Source organism: Carettochelys insculpta, chromosome 10, assembly GCF_033958435.1.
Source record: "Carettochelys insculpta isolate YL-2023 chromosome 10, ASM3395843v1, whole genome shotgun sequence".
Taxonomy (NCBI): Eukaryota; Metazoa; Chordata; order Testudines; family Carettochelyidae; genus Carettochelys; species Carettochelys insculpta.
In genome coordinates, this window is record NC_134146.1 from 4,229,055 (window position 1) to 4,247,950 (window position 18,896).

The 18,896-nt window shown below is 55.0% G+C and overlaps 1 protein-coding gene across 7 annotated transcripts in view; it reads left to right on the forward strand.

The window, feature by feature from the left end:
• Positions 1–18,896, forward strand: part of DGKG (diacylglycerol kinase gamma) — a 122,933-nt gene that overhangs the window by 45,590 nt on the left and 58,447 nt on the right. For all 7 annotated transcript variants that reach the window (XM_075003756.1, XM_075003754.1, XM_075003749.1 and 4 more), the window contains 2 exons: positions 7,859–8,200; positions 14,420–14,496. In XM_075003756.1, the coding sequence (XP_074859857.1) occupies positions 8,134–8,200; positions 14,420–14,496 (144 nt within the window). In that variant the 5' untranslated portion in view covers positions 7,859–8,133. The remainder of the gene's footprint in view (positions 1–7,858; positions 8,201–14,419; positions 14,497–18,896) is intronic.

The window sequence follows — 18,896 nt, forward strand, 5'->3', positions numbered from 1 at the left end:
TGGGTCAGCAGGGAGTCCACACTCCAACACGCTGATCCAGGGACTCTAACGGTCCTCTCTGTCCCCTGGGCCAGCTCCGTCCTCCCACTCCGGGCACACCCGGGCACGCGGTTGTGCTTTCAAGGGGTTCCCCAGCTGGCAGGGGTGCTGGTGGTCTGGTCCAGTCCTCTGCCGCTTGTAAATCCCTCTGCCTCACCTTCACGCTGGGTGCAAGCCAGGGATGAGGCTGCAGCTGCTCCTCGGGGTCCTCCGGGGCTTCTTGAGGTTCCAGGATCGGACAGGTCCTGGGGGTCCGATCCAGCCTGCTGCTCTCAGCCCCCCAAGCTGGGAGCACCGAGCTGACCTCTCACTCCTCGGGAGGCTGAGCCTCAAATGAGGCCTTAGGCTGCGGTTTTATAGTCCTAGTCCCGCCTCCTGACTTCCGGTCAGGTGACTGGGCGGGGCCAGGCTCAATCGAAAAAGGCTCCTGGAAGGGTCGGTGGGCAGTGGCCATCCCACCCCACCACAGAGAGAGTTTGGAGAGGGAGTGTTGCTTGGTGAGCACAGCTGAGTACGTCACACGAACCGAGGAAGCGACCAGCTTGGCCTGGAGCTCGCTCCTCGGCGCACGCGGGGTCGGTTGGGGAGGCAGCGTGTCCTAGTGGAAAGGGCACAGGGCTGGGACTTCAGAACAGAACTGAGGTCTCCTGGCTGTGCTGGGGCGGGAGGGGTGACCTTGAGCACATCATTGCTCAGCGGCTTAGTTTCTACAGCAGGAAGGTAGGGATTACGCACCCGACCTCCTTGGTAACGTGCTGGGAGAGCTACTGATGAAAAGAGAGCAGTGGCACACAAACTCGCGGCTCCAGTACACGCAGGGGGATTAGGAGCCTGGATTTTACCTTCAGAGGTTCGTTGTCCTCGTCCTCGGGGCGCCTCATCTGCGCCTGCAGGAGGATCAGCGCGGCGGTGGTCGACCGTCTGGGACTGGATGTAGCGCGTTTCAGTTCCAGGCTGGCTGTGGGAACGGGCGGTGTAGGTTCTACCAGGGTGAGTCGTGGGAGGGGAGGAGGGTCAGAGGTTACCGAAGGATCCTTGTCAGAAGGTGGGGTTAACCCCCTGGCATCCCACGTGGCTGAGAGCAGCAGGACTGTTTGTGGCACGGTCCCCTGGGCTCGGTCCTCCAGAGGGCACAGGGTCTTGTAGGTGGTAGTAGCCTCATCTCCTCCCGCTTTCAGCAGGCTGGGAAAGCAAGGGGGGGCTCATTGTGATGGAGTGGGGGATACCTGTGTGTGTGTGTGAGGGGCTCACAGAGGGTGTGGGGTTCCTGCTGAGGGTAACCCTGACAACCAGGTAACACCTTTGTACTGCAGACAAAGGAGGAGGTGGAGCCTGAGGGGTTTGAATTGGAACTGGGAGTTGGAAGCAGTTAGTCTGGGCTGAGGGAGAGAGAGACAAAGGAGGGGGCAAGGCCCTGGCTCTGGGGGCCCCTCGGGGCCTCCTCTCCCCAACATGGATTGGACTGGCTGTCTCTGCCTGCTGTACTGACTCCTCTGTACGATGCTGTGTCCTGTCGGCTAATAAACCCGCTGTTCTCCTGCTAAGTGAGAGACTCTCCTGCCTGCGGACAGGGTGCAGAGCTTGGGGGAACCCAGAACCCCATCACACTGGTGTCAGAAGTGGGATGTTCTGCACCCCGAGGATGGAGCATCCAGCAGTAAGTGACCGGGGCCCCGGAAGAAGTGGGGCCTGCGAGACCCAGGTGTGCTGAAGGGCAGTGAGGTGCAGTTCCCCAAGGCGGAGGGGCCTGCGGCCGAACCCAAGCAACTGCGGTCGTGGTCCTCGAGAGGGGGTGTCACACCCGAGGAGGGGTTACTCCTGGGAATCTGTTGGAGTCGGTCCCAGAAGGTGGAGGGGCCGAGAGCCCAACCCCCAGGAACAAGTGACCCCTGAGGAGGCTGACGCTGAATGAGTCCTTCCCAAGACAGTGTGCTCATGGTCCCTGAGAGCGGGTGTCACACTGAAGAAGGGGTTCCGCTGGGAGTCTATTGGAGTCGGTCCCAGAGGGCAGAGGGGCCTACGGCCTAACCCCGGGCAGCTTGTGACCCGCAAGGAGCCTGGCACACGGAAGGGATTCTTCCAGGAATCGTGGGGTGCAGACGGCATCAGCCTGAGAGCCTGCAACCACGCTGAGCAACTCCGCTGTGAAGTGGCAGCACCTGGAAACCGAATCGAGATTAAAGGAGCTGGACAAGGCAGCATGGATGTGCAGTGGCGGAGCTGAGGGCTGGGGAGAATCCTGCAGAGGTGAGCCCGGATCGGGGCAGGGAACCCTGGACTGCCTGGAGCTCTGAACCGAGTGGCCTGCCACAGCTCAAGGAGGGAAGGAGCGATTCCAACCCATCATCTACTAGTGGCCAAGACAGACCTGCGGAGAGTTTTCCAGGCCTGGGCCGAGGAAGGTGCCTGTGTGTCTGTGCAGGAAAGCAGCTGATCCACTGGGAATGGCAAGTTGTCTCTGAGAGAAGCTGCTCCACCTTCTGTGTGTGTGTGGAGACCAGCTGGGGGGCTGGGAGAAAGGAGAGAGTGTCTCCCATTGTCTGTCTGTGTTGAACAGCAGCAGCAGCAGCCTGGGGAGAGAGCAGAGCCTGCATTTGGAAAAGGTGCCAATGAGGAAACTAGGCCATTGTCTGAGGAAGATTCACCAGCCTAGGGTGGCTGGAGAAGGATCCACCAGAAAAGAGCATTCCAGGTGTGTCTCTGAATCCAGCCATGGGGGCTGGAGCAGAGGGAATGGCTCTGGGATGGGCAGTGGTATCCCTGCTAAGGACACTGGTCCTTGGTGCAAGAAAAGTGCTTCTGCTTCTGGGGAAGTGAATCCTTTGCCTGAGCCTGTGGGGGCTCAAGATGGAGCCAAGATCCCAGAGCTGGATCTGAGGGCAGCTGAAGTCCAGATGGGAAGTGGGCTTGCCTCTGTGTCTCTCAGGGGGGATAATGCTTTAACTTGGTCTAATCCAGTTAGGATCATCAGGGAATCCCAGAGACCAGACGATTCTGGTACTTGTTCTTTGCCTGATGCTGAGGTGTTACTGGGAGGGGGTGAGAGGACTCTGTCCTACCAGAGTCATCCTCTCGCCAGGACACAGGAACAGACGGGCAATGGAGTTACGCTGCCTGATGAAGATAAAGGAGCTGGTAGCAGAAGGGAGGAAAGGGATCCTAACCTTCTGTCCGGTGGTACTGGCTGTCTGCCTGGAGGGGGATTACATGGGAATCTGCCTGATGGGCCAGAAGTGATCCTGGGTGTAGGTGAAACCCAGGAGCTGGTTGTGGCTCAAGGGAGCAGTGCCCCTGTGGAGCCAGACAGGGGTGAGTTATTGTTTGGGGGAGCTCTTGAGGAAGATAATTTCCCTGAAACTTTTCCTGACCCGTCTGTGGGGACTGCAGAAAATGGGAGTGAGGTGAAGGAGAGTGAACAGGAAAGGTGCTTGTCTGTAAGCACCAGAGCCAGCCCTTTGCCTGGGGAGAAGTTTGTTTCAGCTCCTGATGGCCAGGACCTGCCTGAGTGTGAAACCACTGGCTGTGCTCTGCAAGGGTCCAAAGCAGGCAGGGTAAAAGTTTCTCAGGAATTGGAAGTTTGATGCAAGTAAAGTGAAAACTGTCAGGTAGTGTGAGCAGCCCTGTGAGAACCAAGTAAAACAGCTGCACAGTCAGTCTCTGTAGGATGCAGGAGAGGGCCAGCAATTCCCCATCTCCAGATGGTGGAAACACTTATATTCTCACACTGGATTCCACTTCTGATTCCATGGGGAGGCAGTAGTTGGAGGTGGAAGGACAAAGGAGCTTTGGTCCTGGTGGGCCAGTAAGGGATAAACAGGGATTCCTCCATGTGGATTCTGCGTCTGGGACTCACAAAACAACTCTCAGAAAGCAGTTTGGTTTGCAAATTTCCATGCTGGCTGGGAGGGGGCCGTCTCCCTGAGATCATCAATGGCCCAGCTCTTGTTAGAAGGGAGGGCACACCCAGAGAGATCAAATTTCCACCCCAGGGGGCAAGAGAGAAGATTAGAACTTGATGGTGCTAAGAAAGGCCTCAGCCATTTATCCCCAAAATACCAGATTTTCAAGGATGGTGCACAAAAGTTGTGGTCTACCAAAGAGCAACGTAAATGTGCAGTTGCAATGGGTTTGTTCTGTTACTCACGCTGACTGCTGTAACCAAGGGGTGCTGCTACCAAAAGCCGTAGAATTGTACCATGTACTGAATGTTTGGAAAGAGCCATGTGACATGATGACATTGATGTAGAAGCATGAGTTGTATGTTGAAGGAATCTGTACTCTGAAATGTCACCATTGTTCCCTGTAACTAGTCTTGCAACCTCTGACATGAGAAGGAACATTCCAAACCTATTGTGTGGCATGGAAGGGGAAACTGAGGCACACAGCCATTGTGGTGGTCTGGCTAAATGCCAAGGGTGGAAGCATTTGTACCTTCCGTTACTGGACTGTAACTGAATTCCAGACATTGGCCGGAGCAGCTGTATGGACTGGTGGTCAGATGGGGCAGGACCCAGACCACAAAAGACCTGTTTGATCTGTTGGTGCTGCAGCATCTGTATGGGCTCTGCCCGCCTGACTTGAGAACGTGGCTGACGGACCGGGGCCGAAGCAGGGAGACCGACCAACTCAAGGGAACTAAAGGGACTTGCCCGGCTGCATCACATGAAAAGGGCCAAGACCAAGCTCCTGACTTGGAGCCTCCCCCAGCAGGACTATGACGTGGAGGTGGTGCACATCGAGGGGAGAACAGAGGGTACAGCCAATGCCCTGTCACAAGGGGAGAGCCCCGAACTTCCCCAGGTCCCTGGCTGAGTGACCCCGCTCAGTTCGGTCTGGAAGGGGGGAGAGATGTGATGGAGTGGGGGATACCTGTGTGTGTGTGTGAGGGGCTCACAGAGGGTGTGGGGTTCCTGCTGAGGGTAACCCTGACGACCAGGTAACACCTTTGTACTGCAGACAAAGGAGGAGGTGGAGCCTGAGGGGTTTGAATTGGAACTGGGAGTTGGAAGCAGTTAGTCTGGGCTGAGGGAGAGAGAGACAAAGGAGGGGGCAAGGCCCTGGCTCTGGGGGCCCCTCGGGGCCTCCTCTCCCCAACATGGATTGGACTGGCTGTCTCTGCCTGCTGTACTGACTCCTCTGTACGATGCTGTGTCCTGTCGGCTAATAAACCCGCTGTTCTCCTGCTAAGTGAGAGACTCTCCTGCCTGCGGACAGGGTGCAGAGCTTGGGGGACCCCAGAACCCCATCACACTCATCTCCTATCCCTCTCTCTGTGGTCGGCAGTGGGGCCTGAGGGGTTCGTGAGAGCACGGTGCACGGGAGCTCGAGGGCAGAGGAGAGAGAGTCGGGCCCCTTTTCCATCAGCTCTCTGGGACCTTGTCCTCTGCTACCTCCCCATCACTTCTGCTCCCATGTGCCGCACGGTCCTCCCGCTCCGACCCGACAGCCGGACATAGAATTCACAGTGTGTGGGGCCTCCCTGGAGGATCGAGGGGGAGGCCGGATCCTGTGCACCTCACCGCTGACCGACAGCCCTCCTGCTGGCTCCGCCAGGAACACCTGCCGGCCCCGGGCCTGTCCGTCTGCACAGTCCTAACCCCCCGCTACTGCAGTCTGATGTCTCTTGAGCAATGGCGCCAGCCCGAGCCATATCTACCCTGCAGGACCCTATTCCCTGGCTCAGTCCTGACACCAGCCGCCTTCCGTTGGAACGTGGAGCTGCCCAGCTCCATGGGTTCGTGTCCTGCCCTGTGCCCTTCCTCCCTCCTGCCCAGCGCTACAGCAATCAGGGGCCGCCCGCTGTGAGCCGCTGCCTGGGGACAGAGGTAACCGCCATCCTCGGGCAGGAGAGACCTAGCTGCAAACATGGATGGAGCCTGGGCCCCGTCCTTGAATGTTTATGTCTACACCCGGTCTGTACAGCTCGCCCCATGGCTGCAGTAATGGGTGTGGCAAAACACAGTGGCACACACCCTCCGGCGTGTAGCCTGGGTCTGTTCCCTGCCCCTATCGAACTAGCAAGCCCAGCACCAGTCAGCACCAAGAACAGTGCTGGGTGGGGTGGTGGGAGGGTGAGGAGATACCACCAAGCCAGGCGGCTATTCAGGAGGGACCATGTGCTTTGTTCACGTTTTCTCAGCATTACGTGGTGTCTCCATGGCCATTAGACTTGCTCGCATCCAAGCCGGCATTTGCCCCTTTCTACGGCACGTTACCGCCACTGGGGCTGAAGACCAGGTGTCTTACTTGAAGGTCCATTTTAGGCGACGGTGACTGCCCCCCTTTGAAACCTGAACCAGCACCTTTCTCTAGCCACCAGGAGTTTTCCCTTATTCCTCAAATAGCTGATCACCAGCGGAGTTGGCTGTTTTGGGTTCATTGGCCCCCGTCCCTGTTACATCTGCAGTGTCACCCTCTGAATGAGGCTAGGCATGAACCCGTTTCAGAGCAATACGTCTTTACTTATCCTTGCCTCTGGACAAGCTTTGATTCAGACGTTGAAGCTGTCTTCAGTCCTCTAAGGCAGGGGTGAGCAAACTTTTTGCATGGGTCCCACGTTTCAGCCCGGAATTAGCTGCCCACCCCCCAACCTGTCTAATGTAATCCAAACGGACATACAATTTAGTTATGTTCACATATTAAAAAAAAAAAAGCCTTTCTGCGGGTGTAGGAAAATGACTACATAGAATGTAAAAACTTTATTCGTCTGAACAGAAATGTGAATACACGTACCGTGGCAGGCCACAGGCTGCTAGCTACAAGAGCCGAGTGGAAGGCAAGTCTACGGGGAGCTGGGCCAGGGCCTTTTTGTTCCCACCTTGGCTCTCGGAGTGCGGCCCAGCAACCAAGGCAGGCAGCTGGGGCTCGTTAAGAATTCGCCCGCAGCAAAAAGGCTGATCAGACACCTGCTGCCAGTTAAGGCCTGCTGGCTCGCTAGAATAGGTTCCTCCACGCAGGGAGAAGGGGGAAGAAGATGAGGTGCAGACCAGGAAGAGAGGCTGGAGGACCAAGGTTTGGGAACAGAGAAATGACTCAGCAAGAGGAAGGCGCTAGAGCATGGGTGTCCAACCTTATGGCTTGCCTGGGCCGCACTGAGTGAAGAGGAATTGTCTTGGGCCGCATATAAAATATATAACATAGTTAATGTGTATAAATCACATAATAATGTTAAAAGTTTACGATCTTGGGAGGCCGCGTTACTAGCTGTCCAGGGCCGCATGCGGCCCGCGGGCCGCGGGTTGGACACGCCTGCGCTAGAGGGAAGTGGTGGGAGAAGGGGCCCATGGAAAGGCTGTTATGTTTGGGGCAGGCCCATCAGCTGGCTCCTATCTAGGGTCCCTGGGCCAGAGCCCAGGTCGTGGGTGGGCCCGGGCTCCCCCCACCCTTCCCCTGCAGAGCCGCCCTAGTGGAAGGACAGGGGCATCAGAACCTTCTGCAGGGGTCTTGCTCCCCCACCTTGTGACTTGCCTGTGATGAGAACGGCTTGGTAAACGGAGACCTTTGCCTCTGGTAGGAGCCCAGGCAGCGGAAAGACCACCGTGCGCTCCTGAGGCACGTGCTAAAATCCACCAAGAAGCACAGGGCTGCTGGGGGCCAGCCAGGGTCTCGTCCCAGTACATGAAAACAGTAGCATATTTCAATAAGTTTAATGAGATGCATGAGCCTCAGACCCGGCAGCTGATCATGCTGCACCCCGCTTATGAAACGTCACGCTCTCCCACGGTGCTCTGCCCACCCCTGCGTGTACCCCTGCTGTACGCTACTGAGGTGCAACCCCACAGTGCGAGTGATTCTTCTCCCGCCTTTCTTCCCGCTCCAGGAGCCGCGGCCGAGAAGTAGCGTTCAGCAGTTGGCGGTGGAAGCGCCTATTCATGGAACCTGGCAAAGCAACCGTCGTAGCCGTGGATGTGGAGCAACCGGCCTCTGCGCTCAGACCGACGGTGATCTGAAAGGCGCCCCTGGTACAGAGCAGACCCTCAGCAGCAGCAATGAACGTGGGCAGCTCCTAGCTCCACAGGAAGGCCACTGGCGTGGACCCCTGCTCCCCCTTCCCTGTGCGAGCCTGGCCTGGGCTCCCCGGGGCACCCCTGAAAGATGACCGATGGCAGGTGGATCTGCCTCAGCCCGACAGAATTTGCACAGCTCCAGCAGTATTCTGACTGTGAGTACTGGAATTGTCCCCCAGCTCGGCTGTCCTGCGGGCTGGTGCCGGGTCATGTCGGGGGACAGGGAGGGGATGAGCGGCCACGGCAACAGCCCTGGGCATCACCAGGCACTTTGATATGAGACGATTATGATGGAATTCTCCTGGTCAGGGCCCAGCGTCCGTTCCATGGCACAGCAGCAGGCAGGTCCTCCATGCCTGGGGCAGAGGCAGAGTAGAGCCCGGAACAGTAAGGACCCACACAGGTCTGGCTGCAGATGCGACCGGTCACCTGGGTTCTCACGGGCTTTAGAGAACCCAGTGTAGTTACTCTCCCCCGACCTCCCTTCCTCCTTGCAGCTCTGAGGAGCGCCGCGGTCGACAGGGACGCCCTTAATGTTCATATCAAAGAGGTGGCCGTGGTCGTCTGTATCCACAAAAACAACAAGAACTCCCGGGACACCTTCCAGCCGAAGAGATGCATTGGAGCACAAGCTTCCGTGGGCAAAGACAACGAAGCGGGTCTGCGCCTACGAAAGCTTATGCTCCAATGAATCGGTTTGTCTCTAAGGTGCCCCAGGAGTTCTGGTTGTCCCAGTGTCTGTGTATCGGTTATGACTGGTTGCGTATCGGTTTTCGGTTACTTTGGGGGAAGGTTACCTCGGGGGAGACTCACCCTGCAACAGGCGGGTGGAGAGGGAACTTTCTTTGGAATAAGTCTGCCTATGGAATTAGGCAGGGCAGGGACTTACCTGTGTGTCTTTCACATCTCACGTGCTTGTGGCTTTTGGCTGAGCTGGGGAACCGTCATTCTCCAGACAAAAATTCCGACGGGTTCCCTCTCACCTCCAACATCAGCACCTTGAAGTCTTTCACAAAAGAGGAATCTCGTTCTGCAGCCAGCCATACTCAGGACAATTCTGCTACCGTCACTTCTGTGCTGCGCAGGCCCTGCCCCGGTCCTGTCGCTCACAAGTCTGGCCTGTAACGTCAGGAGAACTCTGTGTCTGGAACTCAGCGTGGATGAAGCGTCCACGTCACCTGGTTGCAACTCGCTGACCACGTGGTCTGGTGCTTCCGGAGGACTGTTTCTGGAGCCGCTGTCCTCTGCTCACTCCACGTCAGAGACCTCCTCAGGGCTACCCCGCCCATCACAGATCACCTTTGCCCTGGCTGAGCCACTGTGAAGAAGAGCTGGCCCAGCCTGTTTCCACCCAGTGACCTCGCCACCATGGTTCACTCTCTCACAGATGAGCCCAGCCTCCTGTTTCAGCAGCCGGGTCGCTGAGTAGGGGACTCTGTCTCCACAAACGCAGACAGGAGACTGAGTGGGGATGCTCCTAGGCTGCCTGGGATGTTTCCTGCTGCAGGCAAGGGCAGCGTTTCCTTGCCGTATTCCGCTCCGTTGCCATCCCCTCTGATGAAGCCGGCTCTTCGGAGCCGCCTTGACGCTTCGCCTCCCGGAGCCCTGAGACCAGAGGGAGGCAAATGGGAAGTAAACAGGCTCCTGTTCGAGCACTCGAGGGAGGAATTCCTCTGGGGTACGCAGCAGCAGTGATCACAGAGCGACTGCGCTGGTCCCAAAGCCGCCCCGCTCCCTTTGCAGGCAGTGCTGGGGGGTCGGCGGGTTTTTCCCATCCCCGGGGGGCTGAGGAGGAACAGCTGCAGGGCAGCCTTCTGGCCCGTTAGCAGGGGCCTGCTTCGCATCACTCGTTGGTGTCTTGCCGCTGCGTTCAGGCTACGTGGCAGAACTCCCACCTGCCTTCGGGTCAGGCAGCAAGCGGAGGAGATGGTTTACATCAGCCGCTCCGGGGTCACCGCGAGAGCTCCGAGGATCCCTCTGCATTGAGCTGAGCCTTTTGCTGTGATGCTGGGGCTGTACCCCTCCTCCCAGCATGCAATGCGGTACCCCTCAGCTTCTCCCAGCAGTGCTTCTCCAGGGGGCTCCAGTGCTCCTGCCCGGGGGCTCTGAGGTGGCTCCATCCTTCCCCTTCCGGCTCTAAGAGCATCTTCATATACCCCCTCCCCTCGGTCACAGCCTCAGCCATTGTTTTGCTGGGCCTCTGCATGCCCAAACTGACCTTGCAAATTGCTTGGTCGCTCAGTGCAGACACTGCTCTTGTCCCAGGGGCTGGCTGTCGCAGGGGTTGGTTGATAGCCCTTCTCTGCACTCGTCTGTCTTCTAGGCGACCCCCCAGCACCTTGGCTCCGTTCCCCAGCCAAAAGAAACTTTGTTTAACCTTCCCAACCTCATGGAAACATACCGAGTTCAAGATGGATTCCAGTACCAAGTGGCACGGTCGCATTTCTTTCTAGGACCAACCACAGTTTGGGCTTATATATATGACGAACACAACCCACAGGTCATTGTTTTGAGTACTGAGCCATTATGTTCCTAAAGTAGCCCTAATGGCCCTCATTAGCACATTTACTATTAAATCCAGATTCACACCTCATATTTCTAACTTCACACGCAGGCAAGATACAAGCACCAAAACTGCATATACAGATTCAGCAGATTGTAACATTACAACTGACCTGTTACATGGCCGATTTTGCATAAAACCTCTTTGAGTTATGCATATTCATAAGCCAATTTTCCTAAAGCGTGTGGAGGTGGGGAAGGTGGGAAAGAACAGTACACTCCAGGCTCTTTCTAGAGTAGACGGTGATTCAAGGGAAAGCCGGACGCAGTGGGTTTGACCCAAAGGCCCTTAAAGAACTGGCTTACCCTGTGATAGCCAGATGACACACCCCCCAATTAGCTGCGAGTGCAGAGTAGCTCATTGTTCAGTTTAGAAAAGTGCCCTGTGGGTGTCTTAATACGCAGTTTAGACAGCTCAAACGTTTGCCAGCCCGGCCAAAAGCTGCTGAGAAAAGCAGAGAGGCTTTTCTTCGACTGCTGGAGCTGAACTCTCACTGGTTTGAAAGTTTCCTTCTATTAATTCTTTGCAACATAAGCCCTTTTCCAGAGGACAGATTGCAAGGGGTCTAGTAATACTTTGTATAGAAAAATCTTCTCTAAAGAGGAGATACACCTACAGGGAAGCCTACAAAAAGGGAACACCCTAGAGGCAAGTTAGAAAGAGCGAAACATTCTTTGTAGTGAACATTTATACGGAAAATGAGATTTGTAACTTAGAGGTCGTTAAAGAAATCAAGAGCCAAGAAAGACGTTAATGGGCAACAAAAAAACCCAACCAACTGCTGTAAAATACAGCTGATGTTTGAGAAGCGGTGAGGTGTGTATACGGACTAGCCCGCAGCTGACTCAAGTTCTGTAGTTTCAGCAAGCGGGTTCTGTTTTATTTAAGCACGGACAATAAAATCGTAATGATGTTCTTAGTGCAGAGAAAGATATGCAACCTCTTCATTTTATTAAGTGATGTTTGGCAAGACGTGCTGCCATCTGGAAACCTGGAGATGAGTTGCATGGAGACAATTGCTAATCTTATCTCTGTTAAAATAGAGTAGTCATATCAGGGGAAATAGTCGCTTCCTGCTCAGCCCCCGGCGTGCTTCAGGAAAATTGGCTTAACTCAAAGATGCTTTGTGCAAAATCGGTCATGTAACATGCCGATTGTGATGTTACAATCTGCCGAATCTGTAGATGCCATTTTTGCGCGTGTATCATTCCTGTACGTGAAGGTAGAAGTATGAAGTGTGAATCTGGATGTGCTAATGAGGGCCATTAGGGCTAGTCTGGGAACTTAATGGCTCTGTACTCAAACCAATGACCTGAGTGAATGGTTGTTTGTCCTGTAAGCCCAAACTGTCGAAGATCCTTGAAAGACATCTGACCAATGCCACCTGGTACTGGAATCCATCTTGAATCTGGTATTTTTCCAGGGGGTCCGAAGGGCTAAACAAAGGTTCTCTTGGCCGGGGGGAAAAGTTTATCTAAGGAATGGAAAGCAGTCAGGTCTTGGTCTTCGGTTGGCCTTTGAAACTACCTCTCCTGCCAGAGGAGAGCTGGACTCTATGACCTCCTGAGGTCTCTTCCAGCCCTATGGTTCTAGCAGGATACACATGAAGAAGCCTGAAAACAGAGAACTCTAACGAAGTTGGAAAAGCTGTAGGCCTGGGCCAGAGTAGGTAAAACTCGGCTCTGACTTGAAGCGTTTTGCCAGAGACAAGAACAGGTGTGAGTCGTGCTTGGTGGCAGGGAGCTGGGGGAGAGGCTGGATTCAGCTGGGATGGCTTAGCAGGGCCTAGCACCAGTCTGGAGTGTTACATGCAGGTCATGCTTGAAAAGCAATCAGGGAGCCTGTTTCCTATTTCGGACAGGGTCTACCCCTCGCCCAGAGGTCTCACGGTGGGTAGCCACCTTCTGTCGCATGGGCCACTGAGGAAGGAGCTCAGCTGCCCAGCCTCCAGAAGCCAACGCTGCTGTAACGGGGCACATGGAATCCCTCATCACTGTGCCACTTCCTGAGACTCCACTCAGACCTCTAACTCACTCGGGCTGGCCCCGCCGGTGTTGCATGGCCTGTACATGACCCAACACTGGTCTCAGGTCAGTGGTTATTGGGCAGGGTATGCCTGGAGAGGATCGCCATTCCAGCTGGCACCGTTACCAAGACAGGCACCGGAAAAGCGGGAGCCCTCTCCTCGCTGTGCCAAGCTTGTAGTGATGGCAGGTGGAGCTGGGCAGAGACCCGATGGCCTCAATAACTTCCCAGTGTGTCCTCCTTTTGTGAAGATTCTGCCGGGCCTCCCCGGGCCCTGATTCCAGGCGTGCAAGTTTTCTAGCCTTGTGCTGGTTCTTCTCCCTTTCCTTAGTGCCACTGGCAGAGCTAGGATTTGAGAACGACAGTCTGCCGGACATTGGTTCCTGAGGAAGACCATGGCAGTGAGGAAGGCCCAGCAAGGCATTCCCGTTCTCTGTTTTCCTCTGCTCTCAGCTCAGCGTGCTCGAAGCTCCCGGCCTGGCGTCCGTATGCGCTATTGCCAGATAGATAAACACAGTGGTTTGTTGTTCATTACAAATCTCTCCCGGCCTATGAAGGCTCCTTGTTCCCTGGGTAGAATAGCACAGTGCTTTGTTCGAGTGGCATTGCTACATGGTTACCCGGTCTTCAACACGTTTTGTTATCCAGCGCTTCAAAGCCTATCTCTTCTCTTTGCCGGGTGTGGGCTCTGCAGCCTCTCTCCTTTAAACCTTTCATCCGGTGGGGAAGGAAGAAGAAAAGCAAAAAACCCACGGCCGAAAGCACCCTCCAAACAGAGCTGGTTTTCACCTCGGTGCTGTTGTCAGTTTCTCTCCCGTTTGCGGAGACGGGTTTCGCTGCTGGCTATGTCCCAGCCGTCGTGGGAACACCGCCAGGTGAAAGGGAGGAGTTAGGGACCCAGCTGTAAGTTTTGCATTTCTGACGTGCAGTGGCAACAGGCATCCAGTGAGGCACCAGGAGGGCATCACCCAGTTTTGCCTGGAATATCTCTGGCGGTTCTTCCTGTCTTGTGGAGCAGTTGAGCAGTGAGATCACGGGATTCCCTCCTACTGAGGTCTGGCTTCGTTTCCACGTTGTGCATATCCTTTGTCTGCGTATGCATTCATTACAGCGCCCTGGCTGCGGAGGGCTAACCACTCCTAATGTTCACCCGTCCCATCGTTTGTCTTCTCGGCTTGGGACCAGAGCCTGGGCCAACTGCTCCCCCTGCTGGGTGCACAGAGAACATGAGACTCACGGAACAGTAGAAAAACAAAAAGCCCTTCAGAACAGTAGAACTGGAAGAAGGGACCTCAAGAGGTCATCAAGTCCAGTCCCCTGCCCTCACGCAGGACCAAGCACCGTCTAGACCATCCCCGTTAGGTGTCTGTCTAACCTGCTCTTAAACATCTCCAGTGATGGAGATTCCACAACCTCCCGAGGTGATTTATTCCAGTGCTTACCCACCCTGAGAGTTAGGAAGTTTCTCCTTTCCTCCCTTACTGCAGTTTGAGCCCATTGCAAACATTGTGAAGCTAGAGCAGGAGGTTCAAAATAAATAACCAACCAGGAGTTTGGAAGATGAGGAGCGGGAGGAGGAATAACTCCACGGGCCTTGGGGAAGTGACTGTACATGGTATTGTTCCTAACATGTTGGGGCCCTCACTGCCCTGTTGCCAAATGGGAAACTTCCCGTCAGCGGGAAAGCTGGTGAACTTGATGGGCTGGTAATGGTTTTCATGGAAAGTTGGAGAGTCTGTTCCCTCCATCAGCATCAGGTGGTTATGATGGGGTTCTGTCCTCCTAGATTCCACGAAGAAGCTGAAGGATGTCTTGGAAGAGTTTCAAGGGGACGGCGTCCTCTCCAAATACAACCCAGAGCAGGTAAGGAAGATTATCAAGTAATGTCCTACCATCAGCGTGTTCCATATTCATCCCCTTCCAAGAAGCCAAAATGGCTGATAAATGTGTCAGAGCTACAAGCAAATGACACCTTTGCCCCCCGGCCCCCGGTCTTTCCAAGCACGCTGTGTCCTGTGTCCTCACTTATTTAAGGATGGAAGCACATAACTCTCCCAGTCTCACACTAGGTCCAGGGCTGCAGTCCCCCTACGTCCATGGGCCTGACGTATGTGGAGCACCCGGAGGTCTGGTCTCTCTGGGACAATGGCAGAAATATCCAGGGACTGGACGTATTTTCTTGAAAGCAAGAGACGGTTTCTTCCAAACAAAAGCATGTACGAGAAAACAGACCTTAAAAACATTAGCCAGTGTCTACTCATGCCTACCTCTCTCGAAGGCTTCCTGTTCTCTTGAGCCGGGGAAGGACCTGGTCCTTCAGAATTCCCAGCATTTCGAGTGGCTAAAGTGGGACGTAGCACCACTCAGGACTGGCCTTTCCTCCGCCCCCACCAAGATAGAGATGGGCAGGCCAACCCTTTGGGCAGCCCTGAATGTGGGAGATGTTTTACTTCAGCCAGAATGAGATGGGTTTTTTCAGGGGGGTCACCATGGGACAGAACTCTTGCGGGGGACCGGTGATTCCTAGCTTTGGCAAAACCAGGCTTGCAGCTTGGAGACAGGAAGCATCACCTTTTAAGGCTGTGCCTGGACGTTCTTGAAGAATCAGAGAATCCAAGGGCTGGAAGGGACCTCAGGAGGTCATCAAGTCCAGCCTCCTGCTCAAAGCAGGATCAACCCCAACTAAGTCATCCCAGCCAGGACCTTGTCAAGCTGGGACTTAAAAACCTTCAGGGATGGAGATTCCTGCACCTCTCTAGTGTTTCACCACTCTTGTGGTAAAAATAGTTTTTCCTAATATCCAACCTACACCTCCCCCTCTGTAACTTCAGACCATTGCTCCTTGTTCTGCCATCCGTCACTACGGAGAACAGCCTCTCTCGTTCTCTTTAGCGCCCCCCTTCAGGAAGTTGAAGGCTGCTATCGAATCGCCCCTCAGTCTTCTCTTCTGCAAACTAAATAAGCCCAAATCCCTCAGCCTCTCCTCATCGGTCATGTGCTCCACACCCCTCATCATTTTTGTTGCCCTCCACTGAACCCGCTCCAATGCATCCACATCCTTCTTATACTGGGGGGCCCAAAACTGGACAGAATACTCCAGATATGGCCTCACCAATGCCAAATAAAGGGGAATAATAACTTCTCTAGATCTGCTGGAAATGCGCCTCATAATGCACCCCAATATGCTGTCAGCCTTCTTGGCTACAAGGGCACAGTGTTGACTCATATCCAGCCTCTCCTCCACTGTAATCCCCAGGTCCTTTTCTGCTGCACTGCTGCTGAGCCAGTCGGTCCCCAGCCTGTACCCATGCTTGGGATTCTTCCATTGCAAGTGCAGGACTCTGCACTTGCCCTTGTTGAAGGTCATCAGTTTATTTATGGCCCAGTCCTCCAATTTATCTAGGTCGCTCTGGACCCAGGTACAGACCTGTCCCGCAGCTTAGTGTCATCCACAAATTTGCTGAGGACGCAATCCATCCCCTCATCCAGGTCATTAATAAAGATGTTGAACAATACCAGCCCAGAACTGATCCCTGGCTCACGCCACTTGTAACCGACCACCAACCAGACATTGAGCCACTCATTGCTACCGGTTGGGACCGAACATCTAGCCAACTTTCTATCCACCTTACAGTTCATGTATTCAATCCGTATTTCCTGAACTTATGGGCAAGAATGTTGTGGGAGACTGTATCGAAAGCTTTCCTAAAGTCAAGGTATATCACATCCACTGACTTCCCCATGTCTACAGGGCCACATACCTCATCATAGAAGCTAATCAGATTGGTCAGGCAGGACTCGCCCTCAGTGAATCCATGTTGACTGCTCCTGATCACTTTCCCCTCTTCCAAGTGCTCCAAAATGGATTCCTTGAGGATCCCCTCCAGGATTTTCCTGGGGACTGAGGTGAGGCTGACCGGTCTATGGTTCCCTGGGTTGTCCTTCTTTCCTTTTTAAAGACGGGCATTTGCCTTTTTCCAATCACCCGGGATCTCTCCCAATTTCTAAGAGTTTTCAAAGGTAAAGGCCAATGATTCTTCAATGACATTGGCCAATTCCCTCAATACGCTTGGATGCATTAAATCCAGACCCATGGATTTGTGTCTGTCTAGCCTTTCTAAACGGCTCTTAACTTGTTCTTTCCCCACCGAGGGCTGCCCGATTCCTTCCCATACTGCATTGCCTAGTGCTGTAGTCTGGGAGCTGACCTTGTTCGTGAAGACAGAGGCAAAAAAATAAGTGTTGAGTACTTCAGCTTTTCCCACAACATCTGTCACCAGGTCACCTCCCTCATCTAGGAAATCTATTGATTCCTGCTTGCTCCCTTCGAGTTCAAGTATTATGGGCCCATCATACCCGTCCTATGACCTTAGTCTAAGTTATACACTCTCTCTCGATCAATAACTAGGTTAGGTATCAATTTTCTTGGATTGTTGCAGAGATCCTCCATGTCTGTCAAAGAGAAAAAAGAGTTTTCCACCTTCCCATTCCCCTCCATCAATAATATCTGGACGCTGCTGGTTGGTTTCACCGTCACCATTCACCCCAATGTCTGATCTTTGCCCAGTTCCCTCAGGGGCACTGGTGTCAGAAGTCCATGTTCCCTTGTGGGACAAGGCAGGGACCTGGGCTGAAAGCCACATGGCCACGTGGACAGAGCAGTGCCGGGGGGTAATGAAGTCCATCCTGCCCTGCCGCCAGCCTTGCGTTTTGTGCATGAATCTTGGTGGCCACACCGGGGCAGAGAGTTCTCCGCAATGCAGTGGCCGGCGGCGTGAGCTGGGGTGCGTGGTCACACACGCCCCACCCGGACACCAACCAAGCCCAGAGACGGAGCCACTGGAAGGAGGAGCTGAGCTGTGCCCTGGCTTGGCCGGGTGGGACGATGACAATGACGGGGAAGTGAAACTGCTGCTTTGCCGTCCCAGGGAAAAGAGTGGAGAGCTCGGCCTCACTCCGAAGCCTCAGCAGCAGCAACCTCCGGCTCCCCAGAGCAGGACTAAGCTACAGAGTGGCCAGGGACCCCACCTAGGGCAGGGAGAGGGACCCCCATGGCCCTGCCTTGCACACACTGCCTGCCACATGCGATTCTGGGGACTTGACAACTCCTCCAATACGGGACAGGGCCGTCAGCAGCACCTGGGACCCGCCAGCGGGAGCAGCTGCTCCAGGAAGGTGAGCTCGGACGCGGAGACGTGCAGCGCAAGTTACAAGAGCCGGGATGACGGCCCTGGGTGGCACAGCAGCCCCAGAAGTACGTGCAGAGAGACAACAGCAAAGGAGCAGGTGGCCAGGGCTCCCTGCCCGTCGGGAGATGGATGTACCATGGTTGACGGCGTGAGCAGGTAGATCAGAGGCGCCCTGAGCTAGGACAGCATAGGAAGGAGCACAGCAAGTTGCGCCCCCTGAGCAGTGTGTGCAAGGGCAGAGGAAGGACCCAGCAAACCAGTCAGACTCGTGCAGAGGGGCCGGGCACGTGGGGCAGCAGTGGCGACGCCTTGACTCTCTGGGAGTCCAACAGCACGTCCGGCTCAGGCTGTTGGGGCAGGAGAGCAGCGAGCGACCAGGCCGACGTCTGTGTGTACAACAATGTGACCCGGGAGCAGCCTGGGACGATCCAGCCGGATCTGCGGCCGTGGGATTCCCGGGAGGGACTTGTGCTCGAACACGGCCTGAGCAAGAAGTGAAAGGGCAGCCCCATGGGCGATGGAAGAATGTCCCCTTCCCCCCGGGGATTTGGGGGCATGTGACCCTTCATGGCCCCCTTCCCATGTGTTGCCCTTGCCTCCAGGGCTACCAGCTGGAGTTATCGTTCAGGATGATCACTGGTATTTGCTGACACCCTGAGAAGGGCACATCGACCCAGCCTCAGCGAGCTCAGGAAAGGGGACCGATGCAGAGCGTGCTCAGCGGTTTTGGGCATGAACGGCAGAGCAGAGACCGAAGGAAGCAGCTCGCTCCCATGGACAGACAGAGCCATGCAGGAGGTTTAACCAAGTCCTGTTCGTTCAAGGTCTGCACTCAGCTTCATTCTCTGCGAAGGAAACACCTCCAGCCCCGTTTTCTCCCCCTGCATCTGTGCTCCCCCTGAAAGGACAATGGGCTCTGGCGTCAGAGCGAGTCCAGGAAGAGTCTGTCCCTTTAACACATCCGCAGGAGGGCCGGAGTTTGTAGAAGAGGCTTTTGAAAAGGCTCAGCCGAGAGCCAGCAGGACAGAGCTTGAGCAGATGACGTCACGGTAAGGAGCTCGGGGTAGTTGGGTG